Below are 22,066 nucleotides of genomic sequence, written 5' to 3'. Positions count from 1 at the left end.
TCCGAATACAAACAATTTAAACAAATAATTTAAAAAGTTCACCCACCCCCAACCCATCCGTTAATTAGAATGTTATTTTTTTATAGCCCAATCTGCCCGACGCCTGTCTTAATTGTTGTGCCTGCAGATATACCTGCAATCCATGCATCACTACATGCAAAAATGATCAGATACAACAAATGTGAAAATGAATATTAACCCCAGATTCACTCTTGTTTTGAAATGAGCTCTGTCCGCTTGGTGTTTCACCTCACTATATTTGCCTATTGTTGTTGTTGTTGTTGTTTTCTCTGCTCTGCTATGTCTGTGATTTTCACAGCTGCCTCTTGGATGCATGCTGCATACAGCCTGACTCCTGGCACCTATATCTTTTCTATCCAGTCCCAACATCACGTGCACTGTGCCCATAAATATCCTGACCACAGCAAAATAAGAATAAAATAATCAAATCCAGGCCGAGGGCAGAGTCTCTGCAGATAAATATACCCCCATACTTTGAGTGGGTCAATAATGATGATTGAGAGGGATCACTTTAGTAGAAGTCTATATGTTGTTTTTAAGGAAATTCCTGCATAGTATACATTTGAGTAGGTTATTGTGTGTAGAAAAACAACAAAATTAAGTATACTTGCACCAGACAGAATGCAAACTAAAAACAGTTCATTTTGAAGTGTGCTGCTGATGCACACTATTCTGCCAGCATACAAATACAGGTAGTCCAATTATCAGTGAAAGCTGGTAAGTTGGTTGGAGCAGACGGAAGATTTTGTGAATAGTCATCCGGTTGGAGAGTGAGGCGAGCAAAGGCGGGTTGCATGCAAACTTTACTGTACGTAACGCAATTGGTGATCATTCTGAGTGAGGCGAGTGGCTGTCAAATATGGAGTTTGGCCAAACAAAACTTGCAAGGAAATATTCATGGTCTGAATAAAGAAGTGGAGGAGAGTACAGACTAAGGCCTACCCCCCAAACAATAGACCTAATTACAAAGGTGGCACTGATTATTTTGACAAACAGGTGGAATGGAAAGTCATTATTACACTCAAAAATTATAGGCCACTTCCATGCAGTCCAGGTGACTAAAGCAAAAGAGAAGAGAATAGGAAAAAATGATATATGCTGAGTAATAGAAGAATTCTAACCTCAGCAACAAAGAAGAAGCAGCAATAACAGGAATAACATCAAAGCTGCGTGGTGTGATTTCAAGTGTACCACTGGAAATGTCCATGGAAGAGGTGAAGAGGATGAGATCCCAGGTGGAAAGGTGATAGAGGCCAAATAACTCCAAGCTAATAAATGTAGTGTCTACTCTTACAGCTTGTCAGTCTTGGTTGTACTTTAAAAAGATAATATCCTATGAGGTAAAAATGGTCTTGATTACTTACAAAGTGACAAAATTAATTTAACAGCCATTAAGGTGCTTGAAGTGTCAAAGATTGGAACATACATCACAACAAAGTAAAGGGAAGCAAACATGTACAAAATGTGGAGGTCAGCATGATTATGGCAAATGTAATAAGGATGCTAGACTGAACTGCGTCAATTTTGGAGGTGAGCATAGCGCTGCCAGTGATGGATTTTGAGTTCGCCACGTAACTTAAGGGTTAACTCTGGGTTTTCATAATACAAAGCTGGTTCTCTTTTTACCAGGATAAATCACTGTGGTAACTTATGCTGAACAGCTAACCTGCTCCAGAGCAGCCTGTCAACACCCAGACCTCTGACCAATTAGATCACTGAAGACAAAAAGTATCCATGGACAAAAGTCCTGAGTGACAGGTAAAAAGAGTAGCCTATATATTGTTATAGGCCAGTAGAATCATTTCGTTGTTGCAAGGCTCTATTTCCACTGGTTTTAAAACAGAACTTTTCACAAAAGGAGAGATCGTAAACACATGATTTTAGCAGGATTTTATGCAAAGTTTATTTTAATCTGCAGTGATAATGTTGCTATTTTACACTCTAAATCCATCACTGCAGCTCCAAATAACACAAGACACCTGTGCGATGAGAACTAGGAAAAAGGATAATATTTAATTAGAAAACTAATCCAAACACTGTAAATCGGCTCCTGTTAGTGTAAATGCAACATTTTGGTCAGATAAACCTCATCAGTCATTAACTAGGCTACTTTTCCACCCTTTACTTCTGCAACATAAATAGTTGTGCATTTCTTTAGAGTGTTTTATGTCCAACTAAATAGTAAAAATAGCCTATAATACTGTCACTTATAGCTCAGTGATCCTTACACATAATGTAAGTCTCTGCTGACGGTGAATTTTCAGTGTTTCTACATTTTCCGTTATAAAATTACAGATTGTTGTTTACATCCTACACCACTGACATTTTACTGTCTCACCGTCCCAGACACTTTCTGTACCATTTCATCTCATATGATATGAAGTAGCTTACTTCATTTATGGTTCTGAAGATGTCGCTAATAATTAACACCCCCACCCCTTTCACATGAACACACTCATGGCTGGATAGGAAAATCCAGAGCTGACTGAACTACTTGATAACCGGCTTTGTAGTACCAGTTATCTAGACAGCCAATGTTAGGGTCAAGCCAGATAATCAAAGGACATCCTGGTTAAGTTGAACTGGTTTTATAGTACAGGCATCTGGTATTAACATGCTTCTGTGATCCAAACACAAGTGGACTGCCATGACACATCGCATTCACACCTGGGTCTGTCATATGTCTCCAGCCACTTGTGTTTAGATTTTGCTACTGCCTAGGTCACTCATGCTAGAAAGTCAAAGGGCCCTGTGCACAGTTATTACACCCTCACTCTCTTGATCTACTCACTAGCATGTTCACTCATGTTAGCGGTTGTGTTGGTACAGCTGGAGATATTGCTGTAAGCAGAATTTCATGTCTTCTTCCACAGTGCAAAATGATGGAAGGTCATTAGCATCACCAAAATAACCCCCACGCCCGGCATTGATGACATAGTCCTTGTCAGGGACGCATTAGGACACATTAATGTTTACACTACAGAATATATGTGGTCAAATGTGTCCCAGACCACCTCAGCAAGTGGTTAGAGTGATCAGATCACAATGCCTCTTGGTGGCTGTTGACACTTGTATTTAGAGCTGTCCACTTGTGATTGGATCACCAAGACAGATCAAGACATACACTACATATAATGTTGATGAGAAATAATGATGTTCTCAGTATGCTATTTAAATTCATAATGTTATTCTATTTTTGTAATGGAATGCTAGAGGTCTTGTTGCAAATGGCCAAGAATTTCAAAGGTTTATAACAGATTCAGAAGTGGTCCTCTACTTGATTTTACCTGGGTATGAATCCTTAAGATGTGATAGAGGGGAGAACCAAGGTGGAGGGTGTGCAACATTTATAAAACAGGGAGGAGCATTCAGAAGAGGAGCAACCTCAACAGAAATGGAATGTTTAGTTACTGAAAAATGTAAAACAGACGAGAACTGTATAACAGTGAACTAATAAAACCCTTGACATCAGTGGTGTAGTGACAGTTGATGTGGGTATACGACTAGGGAGATAGGTAGGTTACCACAGACCATGTGTAACCACACCAGCTCAGGACCTCCACATCCAGCATCTCCACCTGCAAGATCATCTGAGACCAGCCACCTGTGCAGCTGATGTAACAAACGGTTTGCGCAACCAAAGAATTTCTGCACAAATTGTCAAAAAACAATCTCAGGGAAGCTCATCTGCATGCTCATCATTCTCACCAGGGTCTTGACCTGACTTTGTTACTGACATGTGCGGCTGTGAGACTGGTTGGATGTTCTGCCAAATTTAGGGAAACAACATTGGAAATGGCTTATGGAAGTGAAATGTACATTCAGTTAACAGGCAACAGCTTTGGTGGACATCCCTGCAGTCAGCATGCCAATGGCATGCTCCCTCAAAACTTCTGTAGCATTGTGTTGTGTGATCAAACTGCTGTTTAATCAGCATCTTGATATCCATATGTATATAAACCAGGCACAAAAAAGTATGGAAATTTGTGTTTGGTTGATTATTTCTTTGTTGTAGGCTAACAATGCTTCTTGGCAATAAATCTTATACCGCTGGAAAGCCTGTTATTTCCCTTTTCAATGGTGCCACATTTGTAAGGAACATGTATTTGTTGGATGAGCAGCAGAGCTAAGTATGTGGGGTTGCGCCCATGAAAAATTTGCCAAATCTTCTCTGCCAATGCCAAACAGCTTTTTTTTTTTTTTGCTGCTGACTCTTGTTTGGTGTTGTTTGGTGGACTGGATGATTGAGGTCTGAAAAAACAAGACATATTGGCAATATATAATTTATTCATTTAACAAACAGGAGCCTCAGTAGCGTGTGGAGGAACTATACACAGCCACAACAGCCTGGCACCTCCTCCTCATGCTGGTCACCAGCCTGGTCACACACAGCTGTGAGATGGCATCCCTTTCTTCAACCAAAATTTATCGCAAGTCAGCTAACATGGTTGTGTTGGTCAGTCTGGCACGAACAGCACACCCAAGGTGATCCCACAAGTGTTCACTGGGGTTGAGGTCAGGACTGCTGGCAGGCCATTCCATCCTCCAAATTCTGAAGGTATTCTACATTTTGACACAAAGGTTTCAGTTTTTATCTGAAATGTATGTTGCTTCCAAATATCACTAATCATAAAAGAACATGTTCCAAAGTGTTTGTAGGTAAGAAGAAACTTTGTAAGGGGTCAGGACTGGTCCAAAACTGATTCACACAGATTCTTATTGTGGTTTGTGGTGAGTTGTAGATTAGGGAACATAAACTAGATGGTTGTTGTCACAAGAAATGTTTGTGTTTGAGGGGAGCATTGGTCCCACATGTTGTATTCAAGGACTTTGAAAATCCTACAATAATTTCTGTTTTTACAGAACCGTTTTTACAGTTTCTGGCTGTGATTAACAGTGTGATTTTGCCAATTTTTCAGAAAACATGCATGTTGTCTTTAAAAATTTGGTGGTAAAAAATAAATGCAAAATATTATTAGGCTACATTTAAAGTTGCATGTTCCCTCCCCTAAACAAAGGCAGGGAGGGACTGGGACAACAGGAAATGATGCAGAAAGAAAAGAAAGGTTTAGTGGAATATTTAAAGACGACCTTTTTTGGTTAATATTATCAAACCTAAAATGTATTTACCTAATGATATATGGAAATACAAGAACGCCATCGCATATTATGCACTCCTGTACAGTAGGTGGCGGTATGTACCTTTACGATTAACGGCTGCAATCCGCTTTAAAACCAAAAGATGAAGAAGAAGAGGGTGGAAAATTGAGGTTGCTGATGACCTAGCAAAAAGGGCACTAGAAAAGAATGTAACAGTCACAGTACCTTATGGAAAAGGAGAGGGTAAAGCAATTATTAAGGCAAAAGGCTTGGAAATATGGAAAAAAAGAAGAAGATGGGAATATGACCAGAAAGGAAGAAAATATTATAACATACAAAAATCAGTCATGACAAAAATCATTAAAGAAAGGAACGGAAGAGAGGAAATCGTCATGATGAGGCTTAGAGTCGGTCATACTGGTCTGAATGATATAATGAATGTAATGGGAAAAAGAATACTGACAAGTGTGAGAGATGTGGTGTGAAGGAAAATGTGGAAAATACAGTATAACAATGCACTTTGTACAGTATGCATCAGAGAGAGAGAGAGGCTGCAGAGGAGAGTGAGAGCAGCACGGCGTGAGTGGACTCTGGCTGGAATATTAGGGACAGAGAAGGAGATAAGATCAGAGATGTGAGGAAAGCACCTGTTCAACTTTCTGAGGGAGTCAAGATTGATGGGTAGAATGTAGAGGGGATATGAGGCTACACACTCTTGTACAGTAGGTGGCGGTATGCACCTGAACGTTGCTCGCAATCCGCCATTAAATAGAAAGAAGAAAGAAGAAGAGGGTGGAACCCTGTCGGTCGTGGGCGGGGCCAATGAAAACGTTGTCAAGCTAACGCAGCCAGGCAGAAGATCGAAATGGCGGCGCCAGCAGAGAGGATGGAGGTAAAGTCTAACAATAGGAAATACAAAAACTCCTTTTATTTATCTCATTACACTATATACGTATGTTTTGGAGTTTTCATTAAAGATATTGTAAATTGTTAGAGAGTCTTAACACTCGGGGTTTTGCCATTACATTCGCGCCAGCTTGTGATGCATCCATTTTAACTTGAGCTAGCCATCGGTAACGTTACTGGTGTGATGCAGCTGCCGTTGCCGCTCATTCATTTAGGGTCGCACATTGGACAAAGTATAGATTTGGTTTATGTACCTGAACTTTTTCCGTTTGTATTTGGCTATTCAGATTAATGGCCAACGTCGGACGTTGAAGCGACTGGTATCAGCAGTAACGTTGTTTTACTTGGTGCGACAGTCTGCCGGCCTTTGGGACCGCATGGGAACCAACGTGTTAGCTTAGTTAGCTAACGTTACTTCAGGCATGGATGCTGTATCATTGGTCCACTGCTTTTACAGCGTTCAACTGTTGGCTGGCTGTAAGCAGACAACACACTTGTGCTATGATTTTGCCCACAGTCTTTTGCTTTATTAGCGACATTAACATCAAATTTGCTTACTTTGTTACATTGTGTTTCCATGTTGGTCGACTAACTGGTAGCATAGCAGGTAAAGCCAGACAGCTTGGAGGTAACGTTAACAACTGTTAACGTTAATTGGCTCTACCGAGTATAAGTGCCTAGCGATTAGCTTTAATTTGAGACATTTGATGAGTCCGTAGTCAGCAGCGTTATAGCTTTAGACAAAGTGGCTATCGTAGACTAAGGCCAAGATGACACGATTGTAGTATCAACCATGTGCTCCCATCTTTTGTCCTGCGGGGGAGATTGGCCCTATTCACTTTAAGCTCGTCTAAATTGGTTGAAACAGTCCCGGCATAGTTAAACATTTTGCTTAAGGTATAACGTTACAGCGCTACAGAAACTTTAAAATCTAGCTAGTGTGAGTTTATCTTCTAAAGATGCCAAGACCGGTATGTGCGCAGAACAAGTAGGAATGTTAGAGTTTATATTGTGTGGTTTTAATAATCTGTTTTTCCAGATGTAGGCTATGTAACCGACATAAAAAAAAATCATTATATTACAAACTGAAGGCGAGTGCTCTGTTAACTTTTTTCAGCTCAGTCCAAAACAGTTTGATTGAGATATTTTCCAAACAGCCCTTGGTTTCTTGCATTTCATAGCTATTAATAGATATTCTATCACAGTAACATACTATCTGTTCATTTGTGCTGAAGTTGGTTGACTGGTGCAATTTCTTGTCGAATAAAATTTGATCAAAGCTATTTTTTATTCATGGTTAAGCAGTTGCTCATTGGGAGCAATTCTTTAGAGAACTTGTAATTGAATTTTTTTGTAACACCAATGTAGGGCTGGTAATATGTCTATTATACAGTCCCTCCAGAAAATTGCGATCGCAATTAACACAAATTCAACGAAAGTCCGCAAAAGTCCCGCGATTTTTCTGCATTTGCCGGCCAGCCGGAAGTCGTCGCGCTTGCCACGTCATTTGAAACGTCATCAGACGCGTCATCAAATGTGTACTAATGGCATTGCAGTATGGAGAAACGCTCTGTATTGACAAAAGAATTTGCACTGTTTAAATGCATACAATATGTGTTGAATATTAAAATGTTTACAGAAGATGTAGCCTAGCTTACATGTTGTTTCACAGTCACATTGTGTGGTTTGAGAGCTACAATATTCACTCAGGATTTTTTGCAACATTATTGGAGTCCATGTTTTGAAACTAATTAAATAAAACTAAAGAAGAGAACTATAAAAACATTTGCAGCTATTTTTGTAATGTTCAGTATGATTATTATAGCAAGTGATCACATGGCTTTTTTTTGCCGCAATTTTTGTCATTTGCTGCGATTTCCCACAAAAAAATCATATATAAAATTCAAGGTTTTTGCCGCAAGATCCCGGAGGGACTGATTATACAAAAGGCCCGTTTCCATTGAAGAAGTTCCTGGTACTATTTGGGGGGCAGGAACTACTACAGGAACGTCCTCTCGCTCGGCCCTCTCAACCGCCGTGTCTCCACTGAGAGAGCGGAGTAGGAGGAAGGTTCCTGTAAAGTTACTGGGCTCTGTATGTGACGTAATCGTTGCACGACCATTTTGACCGGGCCGACGTAGGGGCGCCGTTAGCCATTAGCGGTGTCAGTAATAACTCCGGTCACAGTCCGTGAAATTTTTTTTCCCAGCGAATGTCTTAGTTACAACATGATTGAGCTAACTGGAGTAGTTTCATGTCGTATCCGACAACGGGAGGCTTTTAACAGATGACGTCCTGATGTTAGCTTTGCTGCTGCTGTTAGCTGTCCCTGCCAGCTGATGCTTTCTAGACATCGTGATTTCCCAAAACTGAATAAATACTACACATAGCAACACAAAACTGCTTTGCTAGCTCAATCATGTTGTAACTAAGATATCCGCTGGAAAAAAATATTTTTTTCACAGACCGTTTATTGAGTTATTACAGACACCGCTAACAGCTAATGGTTATCGTAGATTAGCTGGGTAACCACGTCACATCCCGCCTTGAGTATATTCAGTCAGCACCAAGTAAACCCCAAGCCCCAGCCAGGAGTTTCTCTGGGCTGTTCTGAGTACCTACTCCGAGGCAGGGACTGTTTTAGCACCTGTAAAAGTTCCGGAACTCTGTCCTTTGGGGGTGGTTCCTGCGGTGGAGACACGCACCAACGGCCCCGGCCCCATAAAATTACCCCGAAGTTCCTGCGGTGGAAACGGGCCTAAATACTATGATGTGTGACTAGGTACTCATAGATTTGTGTATTAAAGGGATAAACACAGCTTTTTAAATATTGGCCCCACAGGCCACCAAGCCCCTAAATTTAGTGTCCAAAGTACATTTTTGTGGCCCAAATGTAAATGTGTGTAAATACAATACAGAAAAGGCAACTCATCACAGCCTTCCTTACTGTGACACGCCAGTAAATGAAAACCCTAGACCTGTCGTGATTACAAATTGTGCTGGGCGATTAATTGCATCAGAAATTATTGCGATAATATTGCGTAGTATTGTGCTTATAGGACCATTTTTATTATTGTTGTAATTTTGCTGTTTTTAGACCATTTTGTAAACTTAATTAATGATAATAAAGGCATAATGATGCAAGTACACCCTTTTTAAAGAGAAAAGCGAAGAAAAAAAAAAAGTCCAAAAAAGTTAATAATTTACAAATTATGGTGAAAAGGTAGTTTCTTGCAACCCTAGAATTAAGATAAAAATATTCACAAACGAAAAAACACTTCTGGTTGCTGATAAGTAGTGTTTAACTTTTGATTAACACTAGAAATTAAAACCCTCGACGCTCACTGCAGCGCAAGCAGACAGCCGCGCGACTCAGAGCAGCATGTGTCACTGACACCAGACTCAGAGCACAGCGGACCGGTGGAAAATGTCACCATCAGCATAGTATTTTACATCAATAAAATCTATTTTATCATTATTTTGAGTCACATTGTTGAAAGAATTTAGTTGTCTGTGTTCAAGCAGGATAATAGGTCTCCATTCATTGCACATCGGGCTTTCTATTTCCTTGTCAGAGATGGTGTTGTGTTCAAGGTCCCCCAAAAAAACAGGAGGAAAAAAAGGCCGGACATTAGATTTTTTTTCCTCCATAATTAAATCCCGTGTCATCAAACTAAGCTTCAAATTTTTTGGGTCAGTCCTAATAATCATCATCTCAAACAAAAACAGTGACACAGGTTAAGAAACATTTTCCTTTTTGTTCAAATATAACTTCAGGTACAGTATTAAAATAAATAAGTAAATAAGGCATACATAAATAAAAACACAGATAAATAAAATAATATTTCTTGGTGTATAGCATATGTGGGTGATTTCTTGAATAGACAAAAAAAGTAAGAATATCTCCTGTGGAAAATCACACAGGTCTTTGGGACGTGCCAGCCAGTAAGGGTGCAGTGCATCTTAGACACGCGGACACGCGCCTCGTCAGTTTCAAGCGGCACTGTGCAGCACTGAGAGCTCCGCAGTTCAGTTTAACACAGACAACTTTCTCCTTCTGTCTCTTGATGTGTGCGCGTTAGGGCTGTAGTCTCCTGGTCGTCTAGTCGATTATTTGGTCACTATACTCTCGTCGGCCCAAATTCTCATTAGTCGAATAATCGCCGTGTTACTTTCATAAGGAGAAAAGTGCTACATCAACAGCTTTCTAGGATTAATCCATTATTTCCTGCGGCGGGGGGACAGGCTAAGTTACCTGTGAAAATGGGGATGTTTTCAAAACACCCCCTTTGTTGACAGAAAGTTGAACTCGCCCACCCTCACGCTCAGCGTCGTGGTGACGCAGACCTCCTGTCTGTCTCTGTAAGCTGAAACCATTTCCTTCAGTGAAAACAAAGCTTGTATTTCACAGATGAGAAACAATTAATTGTGGAGACAGTAAAGTCTCCACTAAAATAGCATTTTAAGTCTTGTGTGTGATTAATCCTGGCTTCAAATGAGCAGAGGAAATGTCCACTCGTTGCTAGGCTAATGTATACCATGTAAAATGCCATAGGCTGGCGCTAATAACGTTAGCATGTTGTATTGGTGGGGGAAAATGTGTCCAGATAAAGACAAGTGTTTGTCTGCGATTTATAGTGAAGCCAATTTGCATACTTGTGTTTGAAATTGTCCCTATTAAGCCATATTTGGGGGGGCGGCAGTAGCTCAGTCCATAGGGACTTGGGTTGGGAACCGGAGGGTCACCTGTTCAAGTCCCCGTCCGGACCAAAAATGTGGAGCGTGGACTGGTAGCTGGAGAGGTGCCAGTTCACCTCCTGGGCACTGCCGAGGTGCCCCTGAGCAAGGCACCGAACCCCCCAACTGCTCGGAGCGCCTGTCATGGGCAGCCCACTCTGACATCTCTCCATTTAGTGCATGTATAGGTCCAGTTTGTGCATGTGTGTGTTCGGACCTGTGTGTAATTGACAACAGAGTGTAAAATTGAATTTCCCCTCGGGGATTAATAAAGTATATAAATTAAATTAAATTAAAAATATTTAATCTGTGTTTTGAATCAACTGTAACAACAACAACTATATAAATAAAGTTTAGGGATGCACCGAATATTCGGTAACCGAATATATTCAGCCGAATATTGCAAAAAAACACACATTCAGTACTCGGTGGAATAAGTGAAAAGCAAGGCCGAATAATAGCGGCGTGTTTTGCAATCAAACAGCGTGCAGTGACGGACGGAGTAAAATGTCGGCAGTGTGGCGATGTTTTACTCCGTCTGTCACTGCACTCGCATTTCCGACTAAAAATAGTTTTGTGCAAGCAAAATAAATCATTCAGCACGCTGTGCGAGTACAGATTTCAACCAGCAGCAGAAACGAAAGGCGAATCCCGCCGGTTGTGGGTTGAATGGGGGTCACAGACAGGAATGTATTCCTGTCAAATACGGCGGCCATAGTGCTCCGCGGCACAAGATGAGGCTTACCGGCGACAGAGAAGCCCGGCTCCAATAATGTCCTCTTCTTGGCGTCATGACTGCCCAAAAGTACCTGGACAGCCGAGCCGTGGCAGCACACAGGTATGTGACGTGTCAGAGGAGAAACGAGCCGTTCACATTTCTCTCTTTGTGGCAGGTAACGGTCCACAAACCTCACAGCACTTTAGGGACTGTTCTTCACTTATGAAGGGACTGTTCTTTACTTATGAAGGGACTGTTCTTTACTTGTCAGGGGAGGAGGGTGGCTGGTTGATTTTTATTTTATGTATTTATTTTTATTTTGATCCCCCCCTATGTTAATCACTTATTGATGCTGTTTTTGAAGTATGAATAAGTCAGTAAGTAATTTATTCCATTGAAATATCATTGATGTATAATAGAAAAGTGATTTATCTTTTTATAAATGACAAAAGGCACATCTGCCTCATTTTCGCTGTGGTATTGTGATACTACTCAGAACCATGATATTTTCACTGGTATCATACCGTGGGTCCCAATTTTGGTATCGTGACAACACTAATCTGGAGGGGGTTCATCTGCAAAAACTAATGGAAAACTAAACAATGGTATTCGGTACTCGGTATTCAGCCAATCGTTTAATTTTATTAGGCTTCGGCCACAAATTTTCACTTCGGTGCATCCCTAATAAAGTTTGATTTGAACTAAACTTTACAGCACTTAACACAGTCCTCCACCGCCGACTAGTGTTTTGGAGGTTTAACTGCAGAGTGACACAGACGCACCACCGCAGAAGTAAAAACAACATGCAGATTTTTTTTCCCACTACTAATCGATTAGTTGAAGATTATGTGCGACTTTAGTTGACCAAGATTTTCTTTGGTTGAATACAGCCCTAGTGCACGTGAATGATTAAGGTGAAAAGCCGCCCATGTTTCACTTCCTCACATCGCCCGAGCCGTGAGTTGCACGTGTGCATGTGTGTGCGCTGCTGATGTGACACTGATCACGTGAAAACAGGCCCGATTCCAAGCACTGCTGATAAATCGATGAAAGTCTATTATAGATACAAATCAAAAATTGCACTTGAAAAAACTCCAACCAAAAACAAGATATAAATAAATAGAAATATGAATAAATAAATGCCATGGCGTTGGTTTAGGAACAATTTCCATGTCTTTCTCTTGCGCTCAACTTTATTTTTTTTTCCTCCGCCTTGTCTCCCCTTCAAAAACATTGCTCGCTCCGTGTGTGTGTGTGTGTGTGTGTGTGTGTGTGTGTGTGTGTGTGTGTGTGTCATAGCTCTGCCTCCCTCACAGAGAGACAAGCCCTTTTTAGATAGGAATTGTGCAAATTTGCAGGAAAGCCCAATCAGTCTTTTTTCAGCATTGGCAGTATAAAAACAAAATCGGGGAGGGCAGAAAATTGCCGCCTACCTACTTTTATGTATACAGAATGTGCCTTTTTCGGGGCAAGGGGGGGTGTGAGCAAGTAACAAAATGTGTAGCTCAGCGTGTGATGTGGGAGGTCAGACGGCAATTCTCTCGTAAATCGGCCCGTTCTTCACCATCTCCGTCATGATGGTAAATGGCCTCTTCGTTTGTGAGGACAAGGAGGGCGCGCAATTCCTTGTCTCCCCAGTTGCTCATCTTTACAGTGTCTGTCAGGTTTGCGTTTCCCTCTTGCTACTAGCTGCTCGCTAATTCCTGCTATCAGCTGTTTCCTGTTTATCCACCGCCAGTGACTCGCACGTGCAGCGTCATCTACAGCTCGTCCCACAAGTCTTCAACCGCCCATCCAGTTGCGGAAGGCCGCCTCGATCTGTTTAAACTAAAAGGGTTCCGCCAATATGACTATCCTCCGAGGTGGAAAATTGGGCACCTCAGGTCAACTCACCTTTCCGCATCTGTGTATGTATGAACGCTTGCAGCTGGCCGGCAAATCGGCCCAACATTCGTGGAAAATCTGGCAGTGTAAAAGGGGCTACAGACACTCTGACAAGAGCTTTTCCTCCGTTCATTACGCTAATGAACCAACACACCTGGCTGCCAGACAATGCACGGCAGTGAACACTCCCTCCTAACAAGGTGCCTGAGTCAGTCATTGCAGTACAGTCTGTCCTTAGATGTGTCACTCACTTAAACTCCTATCATAAACATCTAAATTCTAGATGCTGAGTTGTTTTTTTTCATATTCTGCCTTTTGTGTTTCTGGTTTCTCTGTCTGTAAGGATTGCAGTTTGAGCTGATTTAGGAAACAACCCTGTAGCTAGCCAGTAACCAGTACTGTCCACTGTGTTTGTAGAACATAGAATGAAACGGCGCAAATTAATTGGAGTGTTTGTGGAACTGTAACATTGCGTTGATGAAGGCTCACATTACAGGGATTTCAGTGTTTGCCATTAATTAACGAAACTATGGCGGCCCGTTTGGCACGCATAATGGAAACCCAACCTGATTTGATTAAACAGCTGCAAACTATTGAGTTCACATCCCTCTCAGCCAACCACAAACAGCCACAGCATCAGATAGGGAGTATATATTCAGCATCTGTCATCTTAGAAAAGTCAAAAGAAAAGAAACAGAGTGAGACTGCGAGAGAGAAAGAGAGAGCGCGCGCGCACGAGAGAAACGCAACATTGATTTACAATTGTGGTGACCTCCTCCCAGGCTACCTTTGCATCATCAGCCCGTGGAGGTCTGCTCGCAGTTCCGTATATTCGGACACTGCGAGCTTGGACCTCCCGGACCAAAACATCAGTTTCCTCCTGGGAGAAGTTTGGCCGTCTGACGCTGCTGCTCTCTTCTGCCATGGCGAATTGAGTAAACTCTCATTACGCCTTCGCGCGGCGCATTTAAGGGCGAGGAGAGGGGCTCATTTGATTGGTGTGATGTGTGTAAAACCCACTCCACGCCTTCTCTCCTCCCTCTTTCCGACTTGCGCAGGTAGGAGGGACGGAGGTGGGACAGACGAGTAGCTGCGCCAGCGCGCACGGTGTGCCAAACTTGCAAAATCCGCCTGGCCACACCCAGTTGGCGAAGCGCAGGTGCGCTGCGCCCCCGCCTCGCCCGGTCTGCGAAACTAGAGCCCAAAGTGTGGAGAAGAGGGACCGGGAAAAGCGGCGGACCTCCGGGGAAGCCTGCTCCGTTCTCCCCGCAGTTAGGGACCGTTCGCCACGGTACTGCTGCTGGGCAGGGTGGAAATAAGTCCTGCAGAGTTACAGAGGACCTGGAGAATGTTTTAGGATAGTAATAACATTATATAAGATAATCATATTACAAAGATAATATAAGATAATAACATTAAAGACAAAATGAAATTGCAATACTTTTTAAAAACTTGATGATTTTACCTTTCTGTACATTTTGTATACAAATTCATTTCAATTTACAATGTTCAAAATTTTCTTCGGGGGGGGGTGGGGGGGGGGGGGGGGTGTTTTCCCCCCCCCATAGTTTCCCAAAATCCTGTGGGAAACACTGGATTTTTTATGTTCATTTCTCCTTTATTTAGACAGGTAATCTCATTGAGGCTTGCAGTCTCATTCTAGAGATTTGATAAAACTTGTTGGCCATAGAGGGCCACCTGCAGGCGATATTTGGTGGCCACAGAGTAACTTTTTGTGGCCACAAGCTATTGGGCCATGGTAAAAATCAAACCCTGTGGTGTAATGTAATGTGTAAGTGGAGCCTGAGGAGGAAGCACCTGTTAGCCCCGGTTTCACTACAGGCAGATTCACTCCGTACAGGGGCAAGGAAATAAAACCTGAACAGCCAATCAGAGTGATCTGTCTCACCGACAAGCTCCGCTGCCGATTCAACATGCTCAGTTGGCCGAAAAGCCGCCGACGCCGAAGTGCCAACGGTGCGGGACACAGCGCAAAAACCAGGGCGACAGACGCTCACCGACTTTGGTTGACGGCCGACCTTTGGCTTGGTGTGTCAGGGCCTTTAGAGTCAGGTGGGACCAGCGGTGAATGGGTGTGAAGTCATCTGGGGAGGGATCCCAAGACTGCCTTGTAGGTGGGGGATAAGTAGTGTTGTAAGCCACCCCCTCTGTTTAACGATGGTAGTTCCAGCTTGATGTAGATAGCTTCCTTTACTCCTCTTTCATACCATCGTTTAATCGTACCTGGGCATACTTCTGGTACTTTAAATAGTTAGTTAATAGTATTTTGATTAGACCTCTAATGCCAAAACACAGAAGCAAAGCCCAGGCTTACTCCAGGTTGTAATTGTGTGTCTCTTTTGTTGAGGTTTCTCAGGGGGAGAGCTCAGCCAAGCCTGCAGCTGAGGATATGACGTCAAAGGACTACTACTTTGACTCATACGCCCACTTTGGCATCCACGAGGTAATTTCTTTTAAACTAATCAACCTGCAGTGCTTTTAATATTGAAATTAATCAAACTGAAGTGTATCCCTTTTGTGTCACAAGATGTTAACCTTCTGCTTTCGCTGGGCCTTTTTACTGCCACTGTAGGAGATGCTGAAAGATGAGGTTCGCACTTTGACCTATCGCAATTCCATGTTCCACAACAAGCATCTGTTTAAGGACAAGGTGGTGCTGGATGTGGGCAGCGGGACAGGCATCCTCTGCATGTTTGCTGCCAAAGCTGGAGCCAAGAAGGTTATAGGGGTATGTGTTGGCCTCTTAGCACTAATCCATATGTGTGGTTTACTAGATTGGTCAGATTTAGAAATTGCATCATAATTGATAGTTTGACCAGCAATAATTGCATCTTTTTAGTGGTCAAAGAAGAGGGAGCCTGAAGGTAAATGTTGGTCTTTGGCTCTGTCTTTATAGATAGAGTGTAGCAGCATCTCAGACTACGCAGTGAAAATCGTCAAGGCCAACAAGATGGACGATGGTGAGTTAATGGAAGACAGTCAAATTTTGACACATGTAGCTTTTCAAAATTTTGGAATATTTCTGGCTCAAGTGGGAATCAGGGAGTGAAAGTAGCGATGTAACTTCTGACCTCTTCTTGTGTCTTCAGTTGTGACCATCATTAAAGGAAAAGTGGAGGAGGTGGAGCTGCCTGTGGACGGAGTAGACATCATCATATCAGAATGGATGGGCTACTGCCTCTTCTATGAGTCCATGCTTAATACAGTCATCTATGCCAGAGACAAATGGCTGGTATGTAGTTGTTTGTCTCTCCCTGTACGTGAAGTGAGAGGAGCCGCTGGTTCCTCAAGTACTTTTCCCTGCTGTACATTCGCATTAGGCTTGTGTCGGTTTGAAAATTTTCCAACTGGTTTGATTTAAAGCCAAATATCTAACCGAACCGATATATATCGAATTATATACCTAATTTTACCACTGGGGGTCGCATTTGAGCTATTTTTCCCAATAAAAGCCCATTATAGGTGTAATGCTTCCAATCCACTAGGTGGCGATAATGCTGTATTAACCGCCAATACACACAAGGTTACACAAGAAGAAGAAGCAGAAGGACATTTCTCTCGCAGCAGCAGACAGCTGAGCGGAGCTGCGGAGTTCGCAGTCCGCGGAGCCTCTGAGACAAACTAAACAAAACACCACTTCATTTAAAAACATACATAAACCTTATAAAGTTGTCATTATGCATGTTACAATGCAAGATAAGTTGAATATAGTCCCTTGACACACCGCTGGTGTGAAAAGCTCACCCCCTACCCCCACCCGGTTTATCCGGTTGACGTGAATTAAACCGGGTGGAGCTCTTAAACCGGACCGAACCGGTTAAACCGGAAATCGGCACAAGTCCAATTCGCATTTCACTTTTTTCTTCTAATGATCTTCTCAGTGTTTCTCAATATAAACACAGGAGTTTTTATGAATAATTTAATTGCACTATTTGATACTGTGACGGATAATAATTTGATTTATTTGAACTTTGTTACTGTAACCCTAAGATAAAATAATTAATTCCCAGACATCCTTTCTACATTCAGCATGTTTGTGTACTTGCACAATATGGGAGACGCGCACATGGTTCCTTTTAGTTTCCTGTTTATTAAGACATCACCAAATGGACTGGAAGGGGTGGAACAAGAGATTATATTTTATACTTGGAGCATGGGTAGTCACTATCCTTGCTTTACATACACTTTACCCTGTCACAAATTTTTGGCTGCATGCGGATGACTGCTGACTGCAACAGCTGATTGCGAGGAACACCTACTACCGCCATTTGAATCAATGCTGAAGGACAGTCTCCGTGAAGTGCTCTCCACCTGCTCTCTCTGCCTGGTTAGCATTAACTAAGCAGCAGCAGCAGCAGCGAATGAGTGGTTAAATGGTCCCAACAATCTCGCACTAACCCCTAAATGGCTCAACTCTCTCATTAAACCCGGTGATAAACGTTGGGTGATGGTAGCCGTGTGAGGCTAAAGGTTATCCCTGTCACTGTGTGTGTGTGTTAAAGGTGCAAGGAGGGGCTGAGTGAATGTATGCTGAATGCTTCTCTTCAATAAAAAGAGATTTTACCCATCACTGCAAAGTTGTAGTGATTTGACAAAATTGCAAAGTTACACAGAATTCATGGATTGGCTGAATATGCGTTGATTGTTTCATCTGCAACATCCTGGAGAGACTGTTAATTTGTACAGAACCATGACCTTGAGTGCTGATTTGATATGGAGAAGAATCGAGTCAGTGGTGTGAATCAGAGCTGTAGCAAATTCAGAACACTAACTGTTGCAGTTGGGAACAAGACACAGGGCTTTAGTCACTGAACTTATCCTAAACAGATAAAGAATCTTAAAAACTGAAGTGATTTTAACAGCAGTTTTCTGCAAGATTTAATCATTTAATTGAAGCTCTGTGGTTGAATGTACTGAAAACGCACTTAAACCAGATATTAATACCAATTATACAACAGTTTGTTCCGGCCCTGCAATCTGATTGGTCGAGAGACAGTAAAACCGTGATGATATTGGAGTACAACATCACGGTTATTTCACTGTGTATGTATCACTCCGCCTCACAGCTGATTGCAATCAACAATCAAATCAAAACTGACGGTTAGTGTCAGTTAGGTCAGCAGTTGCGTTGTAGGCTAATTAATTCATCCACTGTCAAACAGCCAAAAATATGGATTTATTTCCTAAAATAAGTTTTGAATTGAACTATGAATGGTCATCAGAGGAAGATGAGGGAGAGGAGAAGCTGAATCCATCTGAGCACACATCCAGGTTTGTCAATGTTTCATCAGCGGAGCTCAATGACTTGGAGAAAAGCAACATACTGTCAGATCAGAAGGCGGAGTCGGCTGTGCCTGTGAAGCGACAGTCCACCATGCAGTCACCAGAAAATTATTTCACCGGCTGCACAATTAATGGAAACGTGCAGATAAATGTGTATAAAGAGTAAGTGCCTGGCGCACCATGTCTGCGTTACATAGCAACGGTGACAGCGGAGTCCTGAGGGAACTATTTTTGTTGGCGGAAGACGAATAAAATGCTTAAATTATCTATTTTGTCCAGATTTTTCAACATTTCTTAATCAGCCTTGCTTATTTAACGACCGAATCACAGCCGTGACGATATCACAGTACAACATCACTCCCTCTCGTGTGATATTGCTTAAGTATTCAGTCCAACACCTAAACTCAGGGCATAGGCTGATGCAGAAACGTCAATTAAGTGTGTTAGGCTGAAAATTGATGTTATGTTCTAGATGGTTGGAATGACGTGAATAAAAGCTAGTGTGTTATAGGGATTGGTCATGCCCAGTCCAGTTGAGTAAGATCAGTACTGTTGCTGATACGATATAGTGCATCACTCACTCTCTGTAACTGAATTTTGGCTGTGCGTGATGGCAGTTGTTGTGCAGATTGGATGGTCTGCCACACACCTTTTGAGTATTTTGTTCTATGCCCCCCACCAACAGAAGCCAGACGGACTCATTTTCCCAGACAGGGCGACCCTTTATGTCACTGCCATCGAAGACAGGCAGTACAAGGACTACAAAATACACTGTGAGTAGTCTTTCATTTACTGGCTTACGCTGGCCCTGGTGACAGCTTCCCATAGGTAGGAACAGGGCTGCACTATTTCAGCAATGTTCAATGTGGATAATTTCCATGGACATTAACGTGACACGAGAACAAAATGGAAACTCTCACTCACTCACTCACTCATTCATTCATTCATTCATTCATTCATTCATTCATTCATTCATTCACTCATTCATTCATTCATTCATTCATTCATTCATTCATTCATTCACTCATTCACTCATTCACTCATTCACTCACTCACTCACTCATTCTAGCCATGTTTAAAAGTCCAGTTGTGTCCAGAGTGTGCATTCCTAGCAAGTTCAGTGACTGAAATGTATGTTTGTGTCTCTACGTCAGGGTGGGAGAATGTGTATGGTTTTGATATGTCGTGCATCAAGGAGGTGGCAATTAAGGAACCCCTGGTTGACGTGGTGGATCCAAAGCAGCTGGTCAGCAGCGCCTGTCTCATCAAGGTGGGTGGATGAATTACTGATATATTGTTATGCTTCTCAGATGATACCGCCACAGAAGTGTATCTGCCCTTTCATGAAGAGCTGTTGACTCTGGTGATGTTTTCTGTACTCGAAAGTGTGAAAGTGAACGTATTTGGTCTGACACTGTCTTGTGGGATTTTTGTTCAGGAAGTGGACATCTACACAGTGAAGGCAGATGACCTGACCTTCACCTCACCATTCTGCCTGCAGGTGAAGAGGAACGACTACATTCATGCTTTGGTCACCTACTTCAACATAGAGTTCACCCGCTGTCACAAGAGGACCGGCTTTTCCACCAGTTAGTCTGCTTTCTTCCACAAAATACACCTGTTGTCTTTTTACAGTCCCATTGATAAGTATTCAGGGCTGGACTATTCAGCAACAACATTAACTCCTCTCTTTTAACACTGTCAGGCTGAAAAACATGCATGTGGGATTCAGCCGTGATGTTCTATCGGGAGATGTAGTAACTTAAACCAGCAGTGAGCAAGAAAAAGTATAAATAATACATGTCATTTGTTGAACTATGAGTAGAGGAAAAGTCTGTTACAAGGCTAATTTATGCAGTGTAAGCGTGCTTAAGCTAATGAGTGACAAGCAAAAAAACAATTCACATGTCTGTGAACTTTGACACTTAAGCTGATTTCTATACTTTTATTAAATGTTATTGTTAATCCATGTTTTCTGGCTGTTGGGAGGAGTTTGCTCTCAGGGCTTTAAGCCAGATTTAAGTTTTAGGAAAAAATTCAGTGTTTGCATTAAAATGAAAACATTTCCTCCAGAGGCAGAAAGCCCTAAAGGTCAACTTTTCCCATGTGCTGCAGGGCTCGACAGTGCGAGCGTTTCACTCGCATTTGCGACTAAAAATAGGTGTGTGCGAACTGTAAAAAATATTTAGGGGCACATGTGCGCATAAAAAAAAATAGCCGAAGCAGCCTATATTTTTGTCAATAAAAAAATACGATAATCTAACCGCAAATGTTGGAGGAACTCCAGCCGCCTTCCCTCTTCCCCGTGTGACACGGTTATGGGCGGTTTCCAAGCCACTGTCGGCACAATGAATATAAGTCCCACTGTCGGCAGGGTGGAAATAAGTCAAAGTGTGGAGGAAGCGGCGGACCTACGGGGAAGCCTGCTCCGTTCTCCCTGCAGTTAGGGACCGTTCTCCACGGCCAGGTTGTCGGCTGGGTGGAAATAAGTCAAAGTGTAGCAGAGACGAGGGACCGGGAAAAGCGGTGGACCTCCGGTGAAGCCTGTTCCGTTCTCCCCGCAGTTAGGGACCGTTCGCCACGGTACCGCTGCTGGGCAGGGTGGAAATAAAGCCCTTTTCACACAGAGCGTGCAAAGCGCAGACCTCCGCTGACGAACCCATTCATTGTGTATGTGCTACCGCGGCGCAAGAGCGCACCGCTCTGCCACCGAGCTGATGCCGCGCCGTCTGCGCGCCGCCAGCCTGCGCTCGAATTCAAAAAAATTTAATTTCACCGTAACGCGCTGTGACGACATCTCGGTGCGTCCAATAGCAGAGAAGAGCCTGAAGTAGACCCGGAAGTGGTTACCATGGAGCTGTAGCTCCTGAACGAGCCTGTACCCCAAATCCTGTCTTGCGCGCCTTGCTCTCCGCTTCTGCGCCCTACCCCGTGGTGGGAACCGCGAAAATCGCGCTCTGTGTGAAAGAGGCTTAAGTCCTGCAGAGTTTCAGAGGACCTGGAGAACGTTTTAGGATAGTAATAACATTATATAAGATAATCATATTGCACAGATAATATATATAAGATAATAACATTAAAGACAAAATTAAATTGCAATACTTTTTCAAACCTTGATGATTTTACCTTTCTGTACATTTTCTGTACATTTTGTTAATTACTAACGAGCAGAACCTTACAGCCAGGCTCCACCGGCTGCAAACGTAAGCGTCACGTCAGCGTAGCGTCGCAGCGTATTCATTTGGGCTCCACTGACTGCGTACGGAAGCGAAACGTAGAGAAGCCAGCGGGGTTGTTTACCGTTTGCTGAGCTGAGAGGCTGCATGGAATGTTAAAGCATTTTCCACCTAAGTTATTACATATATTTGAGTTATCTACAAGTTTACTGTACTGTTT

General features: G+C 42.6%; 1 protein-coding gene across 2 annotated transcripts in view; it reads left to right on the top strand.

The window, feature by feature from the left end:
• Positions 1-5,906: 5,906 nt before the first annotated feature.
• prmt1 (protein arginine methyltransferase 1) overlaps positions 5,907-22,066 on the top strand; it is an 18,852-nt gene continuing 2,692 nt past the window's right edge. Inside the window, exons 1-8 of one of the 2 annotated variants that reach the window (XM_050068360.1) lie at positions 5,907-6,013; positions 15,735-15,830; positions 15,960-16,115; positions 16,284-16,347; positions 16,477-16,619; positions 19,356-19,443; positions 19,825-19,940; positions 20,109-20,259. In XM_050068360.1, the coding sequence (XP_049924317.1) occupies positions 5,987-6,013; positions 15,735-15,830; positions 15,960-16,115; positions 16,284-16,347; positions 16,477-16,619; positions 19,356-19,443; positions 19,825-19,940; positions 20,109-20,259 (841 nt within the window). In that variant the 5' untranslated portion in view covers positions 5,907-5,986. The remainder of the gene's footprint in view (positions 6,014-15,734; positions 15,831-15,959; positions 16,116-16,283; positions 16,348-16,476; positions 16,620-19,355; positions 19,444-19,824; positions 19,941-20,108; positions 20,260-22,066) is intronic. The other variant, XM_050068361.1, reaches the window with a different exon arrangement.

This window comes from Epinephelus moara, chromosome 18 (assembly GCF_006386435.1).
Source record: "Epinephelus moara isolate mb chromosome 18, YSFRI_EMoa_1.0, whole genome shotgun sequence".
Lineage (NCBI taxonomy): Eukaryota > Metazoa > Chordata > Actinopteri > Perciformes > Serranidae > Epinephelus > Epinephelus moara.
The sequence above is the reverse complement of the archived record's forward strand: the minus strand, read 5'-3'. Positions and strand labels throughout refer to the sequence as shown.